Consider the following 21,997-nt stretch of genomic DNA (forward strand, 5'->3'; position numbering starts at 1 on the left):
AGAACAGCAAGAACAAGAAATTGAAAACCTGTTTGAAACAATAATGGCAGAAAACTTTCCTAACTTGGTGAAGGAAACAGACATACAAGTCCAGGAAGCACAGAGAGTCCCAAACGAGATGAACCCCAAGAGGCCCACACCAAGACACATCATCATCAAAATGCAAAAGGTTCAAGACAAAGAGAGACTCTTAAAAGCAGCAAGAGAAAGGCATCTAGTTACCTACAAGGGAGTTTCCATAAGACTGTCAGCTGATTTCTCAAAAGAAACTTCGCAGGCCAGAAGGGAGTGGCAAGAAATATTCAGAGTGATGAAAAGCAAGAACCTTCAACCAAAATTACTCTATCCTGCAAAGCTGTCATTTACAATCGATGGCCATATAAAGAGTTTCCCAGACAAGAAAAAGTTAAAGGAGTTCATCACCACCAAACCGTTATTATATGAAATGATGAAGGGTCTTTTTGAAGAAAAAGATAAAATGTATGAACAAACAAAATGGCAATGAATATATATCTATCGACAATGGAATCTACAAACAAAATGAACAGGTAGAACAGAAACATTCTCATAGATACAGAGAACATTTTGTTGGTTGCCAGATGGGAGGGGGGTTGGGGGAATGGGTGAAAAAGGTGAAGGGATTAAGAAGTACAAATTCATTGCTGGACTGACAAACCTCAAAGGGAAATGGGTTGGGGGGTGGGAAGAAATAAACCAAAGAACTTATATGCATAGCCAATGAACACAGACAATAGTGTGGGAAAAGGCGGGAGGGGGAGGGAGTGGGGAGGAGGGTATCAATGGGGGAAAAAATTGAGGAACATCTTTAATACATTCAACAATAAAGATTTAAAAATAAAAAAAAAGTAAAAGTAAAAATCTGTAAAGAAGTCAGTTAAGGGGAAAATAGGAGGAAAAAAATCACTTGCATATTATCACCTGAAGATCATTTTCAATACAATATGTTGTCATATATCCTTATAGTCTTCTTTTTTGAGCATAGGGATTTCTTTCTTTTAAAATATATTTTTATTGATTTTTTTAGAGAGAGAGAGGAAGGTAGAGAGAGAGATAGAAACATTGATGTGAGAGAGATACATACTCCCTCCTGGGGATTGAGCCCAAAACCAGGGCATGTGCTCTGACCGGGAATCAAACTGGGACCTCATTCCATGGGTCGAGGTTCAATCCACTGAGCCCCACCGGTCAGGCGGGATTTATTTTTTAATTGTCATGTGGGTACAGTTTTGTTTCATGTATATCATAAATATTTGTGTGCTTTATAGTTACAAGAAAAACAGCTAATTGATATTTAAAGGAATAATGGTCTACAATCCAAATGAATGTGAGAAAAACAGATTAATAGCATTTAAGAACCAGTCTCTCAGTTTGCGCTCTTTACCTCCTCTTTCTCCCTTATTTGGGTTTCTTTTTCCATTGTCACTATCCTTTTATCCAGTGCCTTTTTTTTTTGAGTCATTCCTTTCCTTGCTTTCTCCCCTTCCTCATTTTGAAACATGTATATTTTATTTTAGCTATTTAATGGAAATAAAATATACTTGAAGGATTTCTTCTGTGTGCCCCAAAGTTCTGTTTTTAATTTAAAAATCAGATAAATTTAATCTGTAATGAATTACTCAAAACAAGCAATGCTAAAACTGTTTTACTACTCTGTAGCCTTCAGTTGATTTTTAAAAATTCAATGGCCATGGGCAAAAAATGAAGAAAAACCACCTTAAAAAAAAAAGTTCTTATTGATTTTTTAGAGAGAGGAAGGGAGAGAGATAAACATTGATGTGAGAGAGAAACATCGATCGGCTGCCTCGGGCACAACCCCCACTGGGGATCGGGCCTGCAACCCAGGCATGTGCCCCAACCAGGAATCCAACCAGGACCTCTCAGTACATGGGAGGATGCTCAATCCACTGAGCCACACAGGCTGGGCAAGGAAAACTACCTTTATTAGGGCAAAAACATTAAAGCAAATATTTTGCTGCTAATAAAAACAAATGTTGATAGTTAGTTCTGTGGAGAGCTTTCTGATTTTCTTGTACATGTCTAGGGAGATTGCTCCTTAGAGCATGGAGGTGAGCATTGCAAAGTTAATTCCAGAGAGTAGCAGCAGGCAAGTACCTGAGTCTTCCATTTGTTTTTTTTTTTAAGCCAAGACTGAAATTATCATAGGGTAGAAGGGAAAATTAGGGAATACAAATTATAGATTAATTTATACATGCTCTTAATTGCAAAGCTGAAAGTAAGTGACAGTACATTGCCTGGTATTTTTACTCCCTATATCATTTCTTCACCTTCAAAAGCTTGATACCTCTCTATTTAACCCATTTGTACCTTCCATCTTATTTTTTGCTTAATCCATGTTTATTGTTGCTCAGACACTTGATTTTTTCATTTTTTGGAAAAATTTATTATAATAAGACTGCACTTATTCTTTAGATTTTAGAAATTTTTTTTTTTTTTTTTTTTTTTTACTATGAAGCTTCGATATCCTTTCCCTTCCACATATCAAAAATTTCCACAAAACTTTCTCATATCATGAAGGTAACAAATTTGGGACACGCAGATATGCGCCTGCATCTACATGAAGAAATGCTATCTTTGGGAAATAATTTTAAAGACAGCTGGGTGTCTGGGGCCCACTGCAGAGTACCTGGTAGTCCCTTAATCTTCCTGAGACTAATGTCTTCCTACATAAAGTGGTAAAAATGCCCTGGCCAGTTTGGCTCAGCGGTTAGAGCGTCCGCCTGTGGTCCGAAGAGACCTGGGTTCGGTTCCTGCTAAGGGCACGTACTTCGGTTGCAGTTTGTCCCCGGCCCTGGTTGATTGTGCGGGTGGCAGTCACTCGATGTGTCCCTTCACGTCGATGTTTCTCTCTCTTTCTCCCTTCCTCTCTCTCCCTCCCACTCTATCTGTACAAAAAAAAAAAGTGGAAAAATATCCTCGGGTGAGGATAAAAAAATAAATAAATAAATAAATAAAAAACATAAAGTGGTAAAAGTATTTCTAATTCTGCCTGCTTCATTATTCAACAAAAAACTTATTGAATTATGGGCTGCTGCTTACTGTTTGACCTTAGGCCAGCCTGAGTCCTCATTTATAGTGAGTATAATTAGGATTAGTTGACACAGCATATAAATGCCTGGAACAAAGCAGGTAATAATAAATGTGTTAATTCTTTGCCTCTTTGCCTATCTTTCCTTCCCTCAGCTAATTTTCTTTCTTTTTTTTTTCCTTTATTGATTTTAGAGAGAGAGAGAAACATCGATGAGAGAGACCATCAGTTGGCCGCCTCCTGCATGCCCCCCACTGGGGCCGGGCCCACAACCTGGGCATGTATCCTGACCAGGAATCTAACCGGTGACTTCTTGGTGCATGAGTTGATGCTCAACCACTGAGCCACACCGGCCAGACTGATTTTTTCTCTTGATTTTGGTCAACAGAAAACAAAAATTGTTTAAGAAAGAATAAGCTTCTGATTTACTGTCATGTAGTTACAAGAAAGCTCTCTTCAAAAATTTTAACTTCATCCTTCAGTCCCAAGCCCTGCATTATGCTCCCTCTACAAGCATTTGATACAGCCATAATTATTTTATGTGAGAGTTTCTCTGTATTTCTCTTAGTCTAAAAACCTCTAAGGAAGGAATTGTGCATTGCATTTTTTAGTGTTGAACACGATGCCCCATCATCCATAAGTTAAGTAATAATAACAATAAGAGAACTTTGCATTTATATAGATAAAAGAGTCCTGTAGAGTTTTGTTAATTGTTCCTTACTTGATAAATGACCCTCGAAATACTCCCTCCAGTGCATGTTTATTTAAGACTAAACTAATCCTGTGCTGAAATACGATTACCCTTTGGATATGCTCTGGTTGTTCATTGCCTTCCTGTCTTTAATAAAATGCTTTCCCTTTCCTGCTCTTCAATAAGTTACTAAAGGGAGCAGACACTTTTCTGGGCAGTCTCTGTTTGATAAATGATCATGTCATGCCATCACTTAGAGGAGTGCTGCAAAATTCTGAGGAGCCAATTCTGTTTCCCATGCAGGACTGGCGCTAAGCTCCTGTACAGGCGCCTGCGGCATGCCAGTGCTCCCTCTACAATTAATGATGGCCACTGATGAACCTGTATTTGAACAGCATGCTCCAATCTTTATCGGAAATGTCTGGCCCAACTGTCCTCACTAAATCTAAAGACAGCCATTTGTCATCCCCCTGACTGCCTGTCATCATCTGCCTGGGAAAATCTATAATTTTTGGCTTGTTTCTGACTAAATTGTGGAGTAAATAAATTTATCTTCGGGTTACTCTGCTTGTCAGGATCAATATTGAGCAGAGGTTGTATAAATTAGAAACTGGAAAAACATGACAGGTCATATTGGTTTGTTCGTTTGTGTCTTATAAATCAAATATTTAGTTTATATAAGAGGCAAACATGTCAAAATTTCTATTTCCACCATCCATTCTGAAGACGTTTTACCTTATGATAAATGGTCATCAGAAAACCAATGAAGTAAGTCACTAATATATCTGACTGTGAGATGAACTTTTCAGATCATTTTATTTATTTAGCAAATTTTGCAGACATAAAAACTAGGCATAAATTAAAAGTATTTTTTGTTTTCCTGTCCAGTGTGGCTCAGTGGTTACAGTGCCAGCCACTTTGCACCAAAGTGTCACAGGTTCGAATCCCGGTCAAGGGCACGTACCTGAGTTGCAGGTTCAATCCCTGTTCTGGTCCTGGGAGTGTGGGAGACAGCCAATCAATATGTCTCTCTCACATTGATGTCTCTCTCTCTCTCTCTCTCTCTCCCCCTCCCCCTCTCCCTCTCTCCCTCTTTCCCTCCCTCCCTTCCACTCTCTGTAAAAATCAATGGAAAAATACCCGCAGGTGAGGATTAACAAACAAACAAAAAAATAAATAAATAAATAAAGTTTGTGTTCTTTCATGTTTCTAAACATTTTTGTGACCATGATATTTATTTTGACTTAATGGTGTCAGCAAGCTTTATAATGTTGGCCCTATTGGAGTTCATGGCTCATCCAACTACTTGGAGATATGCAAAGATTTTATTGTAAATGGTCATTAAATTATTTATTATTTTAACACATTGATGCATACCTATTTAAAGGAGCTACAGAAAAAAATGCAAAGAAATTTTAACTGAAAGTAAATGTCATTTAAACGAGAGTGCTGTGAGTTTCTAAACTATGAAATATTGTTTGGCCTAACCTCTCTTTCTCCTCCTCCTCAGGGGTTGACTTTGCCACCAATTTTATTGGGGTGAACTGGGTCCTTTGCCCACAGAGTTTGCTCATTTATCTGCCTTTGGTCTCACTTTTCCTCTTCTTTTCCTCTTTCCCATTTTTCTCAACCAAGAAAGAGTCCCACCTCTTTTCCCAAATTAATCGGTTCTTTCCATCCCCCTCTTCCACAGGCCTTCTTCTCTTGGGATTTTCTTTCTTTCTTTCTTTCTTTCTTTCTTTCTTTCTTTCTTTCTTTCTTTCTTTCTTTCTTTCTTTCTTTTTCTTCTTCTTCTTCTTCTTCTTCTTCTTCTTCTTCTTCTTCTTCTTCTCTCTCTCTCTCTCTCTCTCTCTCTCTCTCTCTCTCTCTCTTTCTTTCTTTTTTTGGTATGTGCCCCTTGCAGGAACCGAACTGGGGACTCTCTGGTCCACAGGCTGACGCTCCAACCGCTGAGCCAAACTGGCCAGGGAGTGAATTTCCATTTTCAATCTCTCCCTCTCCTCTGGCTTATATCCTGTGTTACCCACCATCAGTATACTTCTTGAAAGAGTAGTCCACACCAGTGCTTCTCAGACTTTATGTGCTTAAGAATCATCTAGGAATCTTGTTTAAATGCTGGTTTTAATTTGTTGGGTCTGGAGCAGAAGCTGAGATTCCGCATTTCTGAGGCTGATGGCTCTGGTCCTAGGGCCACATTTGGAGTAATAAGAGTCTTTGTCACTGCCTCTGCTTTCTCAGTCACTGGGCAACTCTGCTTCCTGAGACTTCTTCTGAACAGGCATTTCTAATCTTGTCGTTTATCACCTTATCACATTGCCAATCTCACTTTCTCAGTCTCAATTCTTTGGAATCCTTACCCTACTGACCGCTTCCTTCATAGCTTTGTGATTCCACATTTGTCTTTTTTTTAAATATGTTTTTATTGAATTTTAGGGGTGGGGGGAGAGAGAGAGAATCATTGATGTGAGAGAAACATCGATCAGCTGCCTCCTGCATGTCCTATACTGGGGATCAAGCCTGAAACCTGGACCTGTGCCCTGACTGAGAATTGAACCAGAACCTCTCAGTCCATGGGATGAGGCTCAATCCACTGAGCCACACTGGCAGAGCTGATTACACATTCTTTTTTTTATCCTCCCTTGAGGACCTTTTTGCATTTATCTTTAGATAGAGTGGGAAGGAGAAAGAAAGGAAGAGAGAGAGAAACATCGATGTGAGAGAGACACATCCACTGGTTGCCACCCACACGACCCCAACCAGGGCTGGGGACAAACCGCAACCGAGGTACGTGCCCTTAGCAGAACCGAACCCCAGGCTCTCTGGTCCGCGGGCAAACGCTCTAACCGCTGAGCCAAACTGGCCAGGGCATTTTTTCTAAAAAATTTTTTTTCTTTATTGATTTTCGAGAGAAAGGAAGGGAGAAGGAGAGAGAAACACCGATGAGAGAAAACAGCGATTGGCCACCTCCCGCATGCCCCCCACTGGGGATCAGGCCCACAACCCAGGCATGTGCCCTGACTGGGAATCGAAATGGTGACCTCTTGGTGCATGGGTCGACGCTCAACCACTAAGCCCCACCGGACAGGCTGATTGCACATTCTTTAGGCTCCCTGTGTCTTGCATGAACCTCTGACGCCACAAGTAACAAACTTTTGACCATAGGAATCCCTACTGTTTTTAGAAGTTGTTTTTGAGAATGGAGAATATATCTCATAACAAACAGTGCTATACCTGGTGGACTGTTGCCTGAATAGGGCATAAAAAATAACCTATTTAACAGAGGACAAAGTCCAAAGACTATGTGGTGATGGTGCTATAAAATCTCCCCATTATGCATCATCTTGTTTCTCAAGCACTAGCATTCTCTCTGGGGAGCAGGGAGCAGTTGTGGGATCAATTAACTTTTGTCCTTTTCTGTAGTCTACATTTATTCCTTTCAGTGTTTTTTAATTTATTTTTTCTTTTCCCTGGACCACAGCAGAATGTAAAATCATGCTTAGAAAAATGTTTTTCTCCTATAACCTACTATATTCTTCATTTATATGCAGACACTTTACAAAAAAAGAACGTCCATGTTGATGACAATAGTAAAACATCTATTACATCAAGGAAGGAAGGGTCATCTGTGCTTGGGGAGAAGGACCAGATTTTGTGGGACGCCACATTGAGCATCTATCATGCTCCTCCCATATCTAGGCAGTCTCATCCGCGCTGGCAGTTTCAGTGACCACTTAACCAATTTGCTGAATAATCCTACATTCTACTGTTCACTAGCCTCTGGCCTCTATATCCAACTGTCCACCTGATCTTTTCTGTAGAACATTTTAAAGGAACCTCAACATTGACCAAAACTCATGATCTCCTTCTTTCCCAAACCTGACTTGAGTTCCCTACTATCCACTGTGCAAGGCAAAAACCTGACTGTTGACCTCTACCCCTATTATATTCCTTATATCACCACCGAGTCCTGGCTACTTTACTTCCTAAACAGCTCTCCAGTCTGTTCATTCACATCATTTTAATTCCAACCCTATTCAAGTTTTCACCATCTCTCACTTCCTAATTAGCCAAGCCTCTTCCAATCTGTTCTCCACACTAGCTATGCTGATGCTGATCTTTTAAGAATTCTAATCTATAATTACTTCACCCCTGGCTTAAACACCTTTAGTGGCTCCCTACTGTTCTTACGATAAAGACAGCCCTCTCTATCATGACCTATGCAACTTCTACTCACCAATTTATTTGAACTGTGGTTCACCTTTGCTATCTCTGCTTCCTGTCCCTCAATTTTGCCATGCTCTCACCTGCCTCAGGGTGCTTACACATGCTATTCTGTTTACTTGGTAAGCCCTTTACTTCTCTCAGAGAGCAGCTCAGCAATCCCTTCCTAGGGGAAGCTGTCACTGAGCTCCCTAACTAAGGCAAACTCTCCTATCATAGGCTCTCAGCCAATACTTCCACTTTGTACTACTTGCCACATTGCATTTTTACATTTGTTTCTGCCTGATTATGTGCGTAATGTTTCTCTTCCCCTCAATGCTAAGAACTGTTCAGGACCAGGGACTGTGTCCATTTTTGCTCATTATTGTCTCCCCAATTGTCTAGCAAGAGTTGCCACATGGTAGGTGTTTTGAATGGATGGATAAGAAGAAATGAAGGAATGCATGGGCAAATGTATCTGAGGTTAAGAGTGGGACAGGAATTATAAAGAAGTAATTATACAGAACCATTTTGAAAAATTTGCTTAGAGGGATTGCATACATGGAAAGAGAAAGAATTTTTATTCTCTTCTTTCATTTCCTCCTCTATTCCTCCACTATCCTCACTTCCCCCTCTGCTGCCCCAAGTCTCTGCTGGAGACCAGCTTTGGACTAGGGAATAAGAGAGATGAGGGTGGGGCTAGAGGATCTTGGGGGAAGTTGTCCTTGGCAGCTGTGGGTCTGTAGAAGTGAGAGGGAAGGGAATGAAATCCAAAACAGCAGGAAGAACAAAAGCCATGTGGCCACCCAACTTTTTCCAGGTCCTTATCCAGGTGCCTCCACCTCCAATGTAGCCCCCCGCCCCGCCCTGCAGTTCTAGGCTAGGACATGGGCATTGTTTGGAAACATCTGTGTTTCTCAGTGACCCATTTCTCTCTCCTTTTTCCTTCCATAGAGCTCCAGTATTTCAGTTTGTCATGGCAGTACTTTTCCTTCTTATTTGTGTTCCCTTTAATTTTTCTTGAATATCTTTCTCACTGCTCAAACCAGAATCTTTATTGGATGATTCAAAGTTATTTAACCACCCAGGGGACCATTAATTTTTCATTTATCTTATTTCATGTATTTTCTGTAGATGCATTTGAGGAACTTATGGTTGTTCATATCAAAGCCACTGCTCCAATACTAAAATCCTTGGGTAATTATAGTGGTTTTGTGAGGATTCTCTAATGATGTTCATTTCTTTTTCCCCATGGCACAAAGCTGTCTGTTGCTGAAGTCTCTTAGGATGGATGTCAGTGACCTTATGCATGGGAATTGAGCTTTCTCTCCTATGGCACAGGGTTTGATGTCGAGCAACTTCTGGGCAACTTCAATCAATGAGCATAAAAATGGAAAAATTAAAGCCAAAAAATGGAGATCTGGCCCAGGAATACATACAGAGAAATAAGTTAATATGATAATGCTAAACTTCAACATGTCCTTTGATTAAACCTTCAGAAGATGATGTAAAATGGACCACATGGGTAAGTCTGTATTCAGACTTCCAAGAAGCTGTGTCTAGGCATTTTTAATTGCTTGTGTCTTCTTGATAGAAATAAAAGAACACCTTGACATTTTATCCTCACTCCCTATATATCTTCTCTGATGGGAGGCAAAAGCAACTTTTGGCATATGCCAGCCTCTGGAACGTGCTGAATGGTTTGCATTCCTTCTCCAAATAGTTGAATATTTTCATTATTCCTGTATTCATTCATTTTAAAACATGTAGTAGGTGCCTACTATGTACCAGGCACTGGGTTGAGCTTTAGGGAATTCTGAAATCAAGAACAATTTCTTTACTCTTAAAGGCTCTCAGACTAATGGGGAATATGGTGATATATGATAAAAGAATTATATTAACCAGTTCCATACCAACCAGTCAATCTTTTTTAAAATAGACTTTTTAAAAGCAAAGCAACAACACAATTTAAAAAATTTAATAAGACCATAGGGTTTATAACAAAACTTAAAGAGTAGAGCTTATAACAAGACCACTTTCAACTTTTTCAGCTTTTTTGTACAGATTTACTTCTACAATGCTAGATAACAACTGTTATCTAATGATTTTTAAATCTTAGATATTTATCTATTGAATTCCTGCTATGGAAGATGATGATTTAATTCTCATAAGTACTACTACAATCTCTATACTTCTCTTCCCCTATTTTGTCAATAGAGTTGTACTAAAATTGTTCATCAGATTAATATTCACTGACTATTATTAATATTCACTACTAATAGTCACTGACTAATTATCACTTACATATTGTTCAGGGCTATCCTACATAATACATTGTGATTGCTTTTTATTTTCCCTAGAGTTAAAAATTGGTTGGGCCCTAGCCGGTTTGGCTTATTGGTTCGAGTGTCAGCCCGCGGACCAGAGAGGCCCGGGTTTGGTTCCCACTAAGGGCACGTACCTTGGTTGCAGTTTGTCTCCGATCCGTTGGGGTTGTATGAGTGGCAACCAGTGGATGTGTCTCTCTCACGTTGATGTTTTTCTCTCTTGCTTCCTCCCTCTCTCCCTCCCCGTCTATCTGAAGATACATGCAAAAATGTCCTTGGGTGAAGATAAAACAAACAAAACAAAATTGGTTGGTTATTTATTTGCTTGGTTTTCTACGTATTTATCACCAACTCAGCCTGCAGCAACCTGGGCTGGTAGATGCTATCCCAGGACATTCCTTCACTTCAAATTCTTTCCAAATTCATTCTGGGAATTTTCTTAGTCTTTTTCCTATTTCCTAGATGCCATGTCTTCTCTTTTCACAGTTTTCTCTGCTATTAGGAGGAACACATTTTCTAAGAGCTGCCTTACATTTTCTTGAAAGAACATGGGGGTGTAAAATTTTTGAGAGCTTGTATGTTTAAAAATTGAAAATTTTACGATGTATGTAATTCTAGATTCAGAATATTTTTACCTTGAAATTTTGAAGACATTATTTTATTGCCTTCCAGATTGAAAAGTCTGATAATTCTCATTCCATTTTGAATCCTGATTCTTTGTATCCACTTTTTTCTCAGAAAAAAGGGCACTAGGAGCTCTTTACTCCTAGTGCCCTAAAATTTTTAAGGATGGACCTGGATGAGGGTCAGTTTTCACCCACTGTACTGGCAACTGGGAGACAGTTTAAATCAGGAAACTGTTCCTTTGGCTCTGAAAATTTTTCTAATATTATTTTGAAATTAACTTTATTGAGTTATAATTTATATGCAACAAAATGTAACCATTTAAATGACTAAACCAGCCTGGCTGGTGTGGCTCAGTGGTTGAATGTCGACCATGCACCAAGAGGTCGCTAGTCCGATTCCTGGTTGTGGGCCAAATCCCCAGTGGGGGGCATGCAGGAGGCGGTCAATCAATGTTCTCTCTCATCAGTGTTTCTATCTCTCTCTCCCTTCCTCTCTCTCTAAAATCAATATAAAATTTAAAAAAATAAATAAATGACTAAACCATATACATCCACATAAACACCATAATCAAGACAGAATGTTTTCATTATTCATTCATGGCCTTTTTCAGCCAGCCTCCCATCTAGCAATCATTAATCTGCTGTTACTATATACATTTGTTTTTTATTTTTCAAGAGTTTTATATAAATGGAGTCATATAGTACATACTCATTTTTGTCTGGCCTATTTTGCTCAATATATTGTTGTTGTTTTTTACTTGTTCATGCTGTTGTATTCATCAATAGTTCATTTCTTCTGGTTGCTGAGTGATAATTCCATTGTATGGAATATAGTTTACTTATCCATTCCCCATTTTTGTTGTTATTGCTAATTCTCACCTGAGGATATTGTTTCCATTGATTTTTTAGAGAAAGTGGAAGGGAGGGAGGGTAAGAAGAAGGGAGGGGGGCAGAGAGAGAGAGAGAGAGAGAGAGAGAGAGAGAGAGAGAGAGAAACAGAAACATCGATTGATTGACTCACACAGGCACCCCAACAGGGCCAGGGATTGAACCTGCAGCCCAGGATGTGCTCTTGACCAGGAATTAAATCTGCAATATTTGGAGATCTTAAAGATATTTTTCCTTTATTTCTTTCTAATTTAATTTCATGGTCAACAACATACTCTGTATAATTCCAGTTTCTTAAAGATTTTAAGGCTTGCTTCAGGGCACAGTATATGGACTACTTTGGTGAATATTCCAACTGCTGTTGTTAGGTGGAATGTTCTTTAAGAGTCAATTAGATTATGATTGGCTATGTTGTACCAATATTTTATATCATTACAAATTTATCATCTACTTGACTTATCAACTAACAAAAGAGTGTTGAAATTTTTGTTATAATTATGGATTTGTCTATTTCTTCTTTTACCTCTGTCAACTTTTGTTTCATGTATTTTGAAATTTTGTTGTTAGGAGCATAACTATTGAGGATTCTTACATTTTCTTGATGAATTGGCACTTTTTTATCATTATAAAATTTTCTTATTTATCTTTGGTAATATTTCTTGTATGAAGTCTGTTTTGTCTTTTATTAATACAGTTTCCTCAGCTTTCTTATTTTATTATTTGTGTGTGATTTGTATATATTTCCCTATAATTTTACTTGTAACCTTTAGATATCTTTATATTTAAAGTGTATTGCTTACATGCCCAGATGGTAATAAAACATATTTTAAAAAAAAGAAATAGCTATTGGACATTGACATGGATATGTCAAGTAGGCATTTGGAATTCAGAGAAGAAGTAAGATTGGAAAGTTTGGAGTCAACAGTATTTATATTATATTTAGAACCATGCAATTGGGTAAAAGACAGTAGAGATAAAGAATAAATGAGGCCAAGATCAAGAACAGAAATACTCCAATACTGAGACCTCATTTAGATGAGAAGGCACCAGGAGTCAAAGACACAAGAGAAGACAAGAGAAAAAGGAACACCGAGCCCTGGCCGGTTTGGCTCAGCGGTTAGAGCATCAGCTCGCAGTCTGGAGAAACCTGGGTTTGGTTCCCGCTAAGGGCACATACCTTGGTTGCAGTTTGTCCCCGGCCCTGGTGGGGTCGTGTGGGTGGCAACCACTCCATGTGTCCCTTTCACGTTGATGTTTCTCTCTCTGTCTCTCTCTCTCCCTCCCACTCTCTCTGAACAAAATATCGAAAAATGTCCTTGGATGAGGATAAAAAATAAAATAAAATAAAAATAAGAAAAAGGAGCACCGAGAAAGAGGGAGTGGCCACTCACACTGAAAGCTGTTGAGTGGTTCACATGAGGGCAAGTAAGATGTTAACAGAAATGCACTGGATTTAACAATAGTCAGACTATGTCTGGTCAAGTATGTATTATTCATGTTTCAGAACAGAGTGCCTTGGCAAAGGTTTGCATTGTTTTTCTTCTACCCAAAGCCACATGAAACCTCCTTCCTTGTTACGGTTTGAGCAACTTCAGGCTTTTCATGAAATATTTCCCCATACCTGAAATTTCAGTATATAAACTCAAAACAAGAGAAAGAAAAATTAAAAGTATATGGATATAGTGCCTTAAAAACAAAGTTGCAGGGGACTGGTTTAATTTGTGAAGAAGTAGAACCAGAGTAGCTGTGGTACAAAAATCACAGCAAAGGACAATGCTGAAAATGGGGATTTAGTGCAAGACAATATTAAAATATTAGAGGGCCTATGTTTTCCTCCCTCTTGTGCACACAAACCAGGCTTTACTTCTAAAACTCTCCCTCTGTGGCTTAAAAACTTTGGGCATGAGATTGGAGAAATCTTCTCTCGGTAAACTGACCGGCCCAAGAGAAAAAAATCTCCCATTTCAGACATTTAAGGGTTCCACAGGGAAAATGCTGGCAGCATACCCAATTGCCCTATAGTGAGACCAACCAGTCAGGAAGCCTGTCCTTCACACACAGCTCTCATTTACTTTCACGAATGAAAAGGGATCTCAGGATTACTAGTCATCCGAAAGCTTCCAAAATCAAAGAAAGAAAAACTCTGAAGAAACATAATGTGGAAGCAAACAAAAACAAAAACTTTTATAAATCTCACTGTAATGTCTTAAGAGAAATAAAAATGGATTCTGTAACCATGAAATAAAAACAGGATTCTCTCTCTCTCTCTCTCTCTTTTTTTTTTAAAGAAACAGGTGAATGAGAACACATAAAAATTTAAACTGGAATAGGGCCCTCGCCAGCGTAGCTCAGTTGGTTGGAGCGTCATCCAGTACATTGAAAGGTGGTGGGTTCAATTCCTGGTCAGGGCACATACCCAGGTTGCAGTTTTGATCCTGGTAGGGGCACATGCAGGAGGCAACCAATCGATCAATGTTTCTCTCTTTCTATCTCTCTCTCACACACACATATACTCTCTCTCCCCCTCTAAAAATCAATTTTAAAAATATTAGAATAGGTAAAGTTAAATATTCAATATAAAGCTTAAATGATTAAATTGGGGAAGTCTTCCAGAAAGAATAAAAAGAGAAAGAATGGAAAATAAGCAAGTAAAAAAGAAATAGAACGTTATTTCATGATAACCAATATATAACTAATAAGAATACAAGAATCAGAAAATAGGGAAATAAAATTATACTTTAAAATAATATAATGGGCCATGATGTATTAACCAAGACAATAATCATCCCCCCCACCAAAAATATAGAAAATTAGACAAAATATGCAAAACAACATTTTCAGGTATTGTATAGGACAGTGATCCCTAGGAGAAGGAAAACAAACAAGGTGAGCTCTCCAATTATTCCAGCTTTCTGCCTGAAGGCACTTTCCAGACCACAGTGCAGGAAAGGGAACAGCAAATAAGAGTCATAAAAATGTAAATCATAACTGGAGAAAGTCAAGAAAAAACATCCAGAAATGACATGGAGGATGGACTCTGAAGACAGGACTTCTAAAAAGCTGTTATATTCTCTAGTATTTAAAGAAAGCATCAACACAAACAGAAAAGGAATGGAGGATGTGAAAAAAGTAACTTCTGGAGCTTAAAAGTATATCTAAAATTAAATTTAGCTGGATGGGATTAAAAGATTAGCCATTGCAGAAGAAAAGATCAGAGAACTCAAAGATATAGCATTAAAATGATCAAAACTTCCCCGCCAGTGTGGCTCTGTGGTTGAGCGTCAACCCCATGCACCAAGAGGTTACCAGTTCAATTCCTGGTCAGGGCACGTGCCCAGGTTGTGGGCCTGATCCCCAGTGGGGGGCATGCAGGAGGTGGCCAATTGATATTCTGTCTCATCAATGTTTCTATCTCTCTCTCCCTCTCCCATCCTCTCTAAAATAAATAAAGAAAAAAATGATCAAAACTGAGGTACAGAAAGAAAAAAAAGCACTAAAAAATGAGCAGAGCCTCAGTGGCTATGGGATACTACAAGCATTAAAACGTATTTAAATGAAGTCCTAGGAGTAGTAGAGGAAATGCTAGGGACTGAATGTTTGTGTCTCTCCACAATTTATAAGTTGAAACCTATTCCCAATGTGATATTTGTAGGTGGGCATTTGGGAAATAATTAGTTCACGAGAGTCCTTGTAAGAAGAGAAAGAGACTAGAGATCTCTCACTTTTCGCCATGTGAGGAGAAAATGAGAAGATAGGTATCTGTAAACCAGGGAGAGTGTTCTCAGCAGACCACAGTATCTACCAGCACTTTGATCTTAGACTTCACAGCCTCCAAAATGTTAAGAAATAAATGTTTGTTTTTTAAGCCATCCAGTCCATGATATTCTGTTATAGCAGCCTGAACTGACTAAGAAAGGGGTAGATCATATCCTTGAAGAAATAGTGGCCTTGAGGTACCCAGGGTAGTCAAAACATTCTTAAAAAAGAACAAAGTTGGAGCACTCACACTTTCTTATTTCAAAAGTTACTACAAATCTACAGCAATCAAGACAGTAGCACTGTCATAAGTGTAGACATATAGGTCAATGGAATGAGACTGGGAATCAAGAAATAAACCCTCACATTTATAGCCAATTGATTTTTTTAAACCTTATCTGATCATATGTTTTTTGGGGGGGGAGGGGAAAATGTGCCCCTAGTGGGAACCGAACCCGGGACTCTCTGGTCAGCAGGCTGACCCTCCAGTCGCTGAGCCAAACCTGTCAGGGCTGAGCATATGTTTTTATTGCTTTTTTAGAGAGAGAGGAAGGGAGAGAGAGAAACATCGATCAGTTGCCTGCAGTATGCTCTCCAATTGGGGATTGAACCTGCAACCTTGGTATGTGCTGTGACCGGAAATTGAACCCGCAACCTTTTGTTGTACCAGACAACACTCCAACCAACTGAACCACCCGGCCAGGGCTATAGTCAATTGATTTTTTTTTATTTTTTCCTCACCCGAGGATATTTTTCCATTTTTTTGTACAGATAGAATGGGAGGGAGAGAGAGGAAGGGAGAGAGAGAGAGAAACATCGACGTGAAGGGACACATCGAGTGGCTGCCACCCACACGACCAACCAGGGCCGGGGACAAACTGCAACCGAAGTACGTGCCCTTAGCGGGAACCGAACCCGGGTCTCTCTGGACCGCAGGCCGACGCTCTAACCGCTGAGCCAAACTGGCCAGGGCTAGTCAATTGATTTTTAACAAGGGTGCCAAGACAAGACAATAGTTTTTCCAATAAATGATGCTGAGATATTTGGATAGTTGCATGCAAAAGAATCAAGTTTATCTATAACATAAACAAAATTAATTCAAAATAGATCAAAGACTTAAATGTAAAAAGTTAAAACTATAAAACTGTTATAGAGGAAAACGGGAATAAATATTTATGATCTTGAATTAGGCAAAGCCTCCTTAGATATGACACCAAGAAAAAAAAAAAAAGATAAATTTCAACAAAATTAAAAACCTTTGTACTTCAAAGAATACCATTAAGAAAATGAAAACAAACAAACAAACAAACAAGCCATAGACTGGTAAAAAAAATACAAGGTGGGGCAAAGGTAGACTTACAGTTCATATGGAAAATAATTCAATAATAAATAATAATACAAGAATAAACTGTGTTTCACGTACTCACAACTGTAAAAACCTACCTTTACCCCACCCAGTATTTGCAAATCCTGTATCTGATAATAGATTCATGTCCAGAATATATAAAGAACTCTTGCAACTCAATAGCAAAGACAACAGCAACAACAACAAAAAAACAATCCAATCCAATTTACTAATGGTCAAAGGATTTGAATAGATATTTTTATCAAGAAGATATACAAGTGGCTAATATGCATGTGAAAAGATACTCAACATAACTAGTCATTAGGGAAATGCAAATGAAAACCACAGTTATATACCACTTCACACCCAATGAGATAGCTATAATTTTATTTATTTTCTATCCTCACCTGAGGAAAATTTTTTTTTGTTCAGATAGAGTGGGAGGGAGAGAGAGAGAGAAACATCGACGTGAAAGGGACACATCGAGTGGCTGCCACCCACACGACCCAACCAGGGCTGGGGACAAACTGCAACCGAGGTATGTGCCCTTAGCAGGAACCGAACTCAGGTCTCTCCAGACCACAGGCAAATGCTCTAACCACTGAGCCAAACTGACCAGGGTGAGATAGCTATAATTTTAAAAGACAGATAATAACAAGTGTTGACAATGATGCAGAAAATTAGAATCCTCACACTTTCTGAGGTGAATGTAAAATAGTGCAGCTGCTTTCGAAACAGTTCCTCAAAATGTTAAAGACAAACTTTATCATGTGACACAAAATTCCACTCATAAGTAGGAATTTTGGAATTACAACATAGGAATGACAACATACGTCCACACAAAAACTTTACAAGAATGTTCATAGCAACATTATTCATAATAGCCAAAAAGTAGAAATAACTTAAGTGTCCATCAACAAATGGAAGGATAAAAGAGTATGTATGTCTATGCACATAGAATATTATTTAGCACTAAAAAGGAATCAAGTACTAAGTATTATACGGTTGCATTTGTATGAAATGTCCAGAATAGGTTAATCTATAGAATCAGAAATAGATTTTTGATTGCTTAGGGCTATGGGTTGATGGAAAATAGGAAGTGATATTAATGGGTACAGGGTTTCTTTCGGGGGGGGGGGTAATGAAAGTATTCTAAAATTCTGCTGATGATCACACAACTCTAAATATACTAAAATAGTGAAATTTTATACAGTGATACCTCGGTTCTCGAACATAATTCGTTCCAGGAGGACGGTCGAGAACCAAATTGTTCGAGAACCGAAGCAATGAAACCCAATAGGAAATAATGGAAACTGGATTAATTCGTTCCAAGCCCCAGAAAATGCCTATTTACTGGCCTAATTTGTATATAATATGTAGAAAAACATAAGTCTCAACAAGAAATAAAAGTGTACAGTATGTCTAAGGGTTAAATTCAGTGTAAAGCGTGACTCTCTCCACAAAGCGTGACTCTCTCTGCACTCACACTGATGACGCAAGCAAGGCGCGCTGGGCCGAATGAACGCCATTCGGCTCAACTCGGCTCATCTCGGAAGTTCGAGTTCCAAATATTTGTTCGGATTCCAAGACAAAAGTTTCTCGAATCTCCTGGTCGAATACCGATTTGGTCGAAAGTCAAGGCGTTCGAGAACCGAGGTATCACTGTACTTTATGTGTGAATGTATAGTATATGAATTATATCTCAATAAAGCTGTTTTTAAAAAAAAGAACTAAAACCAAAAATATAGTGACCCAGAACTCCCATCTTTGATGTAAATTATAAACCTATAGATCCATGAAAGTCAATAAAACCACAAAGAAAATTACACCACGGTACAATAATAAAATGCTGGAACCTAATGATATTACCTTGAAAGCAACTAGAGAAAAAGGCATATATACAAAGAAAGATAAGAATCATCATAGGTCATAGACCTATTAAAAGCAATGCAAGCCAGAAGACAATGGAATTACTTTTAAGATGTTGTAAGTTGAAACAATTAATTGTCATGCTTTCTTATTGGTCTTTTTATTTTAAACCTCTACCATGATTGTTCAATGGCATTTGAGGAATTCCTTTATAGTTGAATGCATTAATGCTTATTTTCATAATTATCTACTGCTTACAGTAGTTATGGGATGAGCCAGGTATAGGTCTGAATTTGTAAAGGCCAGGGTAACATTTAAGGTCAGCAGGAAGCTGTCTGGAAATAAGTTAGAAAACAACAGTGCTGTTTATGGAGGAAATAAGCCATTCTTTCTTTTGTGTTTCCATGTAAAGAAATTATACCACAGCCCACCAATTGCCAAGCCTGAAACTGAGATCATGGCAATGGCTCAGTTCACAGATGACTGTTTCCAGGAAGCCTTCCTTGGCCCCAGGCTGAGTTAGTATACCACCACAGTACTTGTGAAAACATTGTAGTCTTGTTATTTGCTGCCTGTGGGATTTTGAACCCTGGGATTGTATCCTCCCTTCCTCTGTTCTACACAAAGTAGTACAGTGCCTAAAAAATATGTAGGTGCTCAATACATATAAGCACCTATATATTGAATAAGTAATTGAATGAATATACCAAAATATGCTATAACATGCTATGAATATAGCTAGTACGAATTAGGATAAGTTCAAGATCCAGGTGCTTCCCCAAGAAGGAGTAGGCAGGAAAGAGTTCAAGTCTAGTCACAGATACTAGAAACTCATTCACTGGGGGATCAGAGGTAAGGGGCAAGAAATCTAGTCTCTAGAGGGGAATATTTGATGGAAAATAAAACAGAGGGAAAAAGCATAACTTCCTTCTCAGAGAAACTTTTTTCTGTTGATGAGAGATAGAGGCATTGGATATAGAAGAGAAAACCAGATAAGAGGGCAGAATTATGCTAATAAATACATTAAATAGTAGAGGTTCATAACCTAGTTTTAGAACAAATCCAGAATAATTTATATATATATATATGTGTGTGTGTGTGTGTGTGTGTGTGTGTGTGTGTGTATGCTATTTAAATCCAATTTCATGTAAATATTTTAAAATTAATTTTTTTACACTACCTTCACATGCAGAAGTTGATTGTCAACAGCTATGAGCTGATTAAGATTCTCCAATATTTCTAAGTCTCTTATGTCATCAATATTATTATTGCTGATATTCAATATAGACAGGGATTTCTGTAAGAAAATAATTAAATTAGCATTAGTTAATAGCCTAATTAAGTGCTATATATAGGAACCAGAAATCCTAATCCATGAAAATTTTAAGATTGATCAGTTTTGTTTTGTTCTTTAGGCAAGAAAATAAAAACTCATCAAGATTTTGTTTCTTTATTATATATTATTTTCAGATGGAATGTTCAGAACTATAGATATAACTTACTGTTTTTCATAAGTTTGATCAAGACATAAGAGAAACTTATGGAAAAAAAGAAGCTAAGAATCAAGAAGCAAAGAAAGAAAAACGATGTCCCAAAGAACAAATGGTAACAATGTAGAAAATATGCTTATTTTAGTTTAAGCAAATTATCATTTTATGTTAAAGGTTACTAAAACTTGTACTTACATAGAAATCATTTTTGTCTTTATTTTTCTAAATAGAAAACATTGATCAAGAATTAAAGTATATCTGGTCTTTATTTTTATCTTTATCTCTCTGTATAGTTTTCTCTTGATAGTCCACATGTTCAGAAGCCTCTTTGAATAATAATTAGCTAATTAACTAGAATTTTAACATCAGCTATTAATGAAGACACAAATATACAACAGGGCAACACTAAATCAAATATATCTTAAAATTTAAGGCCCAGGAATCTCTACAAAGATGAGTCTACCCACCCAGGCATCCACACACAGCTGACAAAAGGAGAAGATACTTCCTGATGTTTTTTAAGACCTGGAATATAACTTTAAAAATTAGGCCATAACCCTGGCTTGCTTGCTCAGTGGTTTGAGCGTTGGCATGTGGTCCAAAGGGTCTTGGGTTTGATCCCCTGTCAAGGGCACGTGCCTGGGTTACAGGTTTGATTCCTGGCCCCAGTCGGGGTTGTGAGGGAGGCATCCAGTCAATGTGTCTCATATCGATGTTTCTCTCTCCCTCCTTCCCTTCCACTCTATCTAAAAGTCAATGGGAAGGCACCCTCAGGTGAGGGTTAACAACAACCACAAAAATTATGCCTTATGGTTGGAATTTCAGAATGTGCTTGAATATATGCAAAAATTGAGTAAGCAAAAATATTTTCAGTGGCAAGTGGCACTTTATAGTAAAACTATCTGTCCCCACAGTGGGGTCAGTCTACTTGGGTCAGTTGAGGTTGAGCTGAGATACAGTTGATTCTATGTGAAGGAGAGACAGGGTAGGATAGAAACCAAGTTGCTTCTTTCTTTTCCAATTTAAAGCACTATCCCTTCGTGGTTATATATTTGGTTTGAAACCTCCATTTCTTGGTCCTCTAAAATAAAACCAACAAAATATGTAAATATAACAACCATATCCAATTTCCAACCTTTGCCCAGAACTGAAGGTAAGTTTATCCTTAACAAATCGTGCTTTAAGGATTAGCAAAAGCCTCTGTGGTACCCTCCGGCTTCTCAACTCATTGTGACACCTCCATGTGATGTCAAGTGACAGCTAGAGCATCAAACCCAGTGCTCCCAAACTATCTGCTTCTGGTGAGTCAGAGCCATAGGTAGTGCAACGTACAATCAAATCAGAATCCAGTGAAAAAATGACTTATTATAATGCTTGTCTAGATCGTTTAAATTTTGCCAAATGTGCACTCCTCTTTCCATAGGCTTTTTGAGATATGATAATCACCAAGGTCCAAATTACGAGTGAGTTAACATCTGTTAGAACTTCATCCTTTACATAACCTTTTAGCAGCCTTCTTTTGATCCTTCCAGGAGCCCTAGAAGCAGGTATTATCCCCACTCTATAGATGCTGAGTCTCTGAGGAATTATATGGGAAAAATTAGTTTTAACCCTCAAATAAAGTCTCAGTTAGCCTATAAATACTCATAGTATCTACATGTCCAAAAAAACCTTCACCACCTTCCTAGTCCATTATAACTGTTAATCATTACGTGCTTTGTTAAAATACTCCAATGTG

The 21,997-nt window shown here is 38.2% G+C and overlaps 1 protein-coding gene across 2 annotated transcripts in view; it reads right to left on the reverse strand.

Annotated features, from left to right (window-relative positions):
• The window catches only part of PPP1R42 (protein phosphatase 1 regulatory subunit 42), a 48,688-nt gene that overhangs the window by 20,171 nt on the left and 6,520 nt on the right, over positions 1–21,997 (reverse strand). For both annotated transcript variants that reach the window (XM_036264221.1, XM_036264222.1), the window contains exon 4: positions 19,950–20,066. In XM_036264221.1, coding sequence (XP_036120114.1) covers positions 19,950–20,066 — 117 coding nt within the window. The remainder of the gene's footprint in view (positions 1–19,949; positions 20,067–21,997) is intronic.

Source organism: Molossus molossus, unplaced genomic scaffold (assembly GCF_014108415.1).
Source record: "Molossus molossus isolate mMolMol1 unplaced genomic scaffold, mMolMol1.p scaffold_m16_p_16, whole genome shotgun sequence".
NCBI classification, from domain to species: domain Eukaryota; kingdom Metazoa; phylum Chordata; class Mammalia; order Chiroptera; family Molossidae; genus Molossus; species Molossus molossus.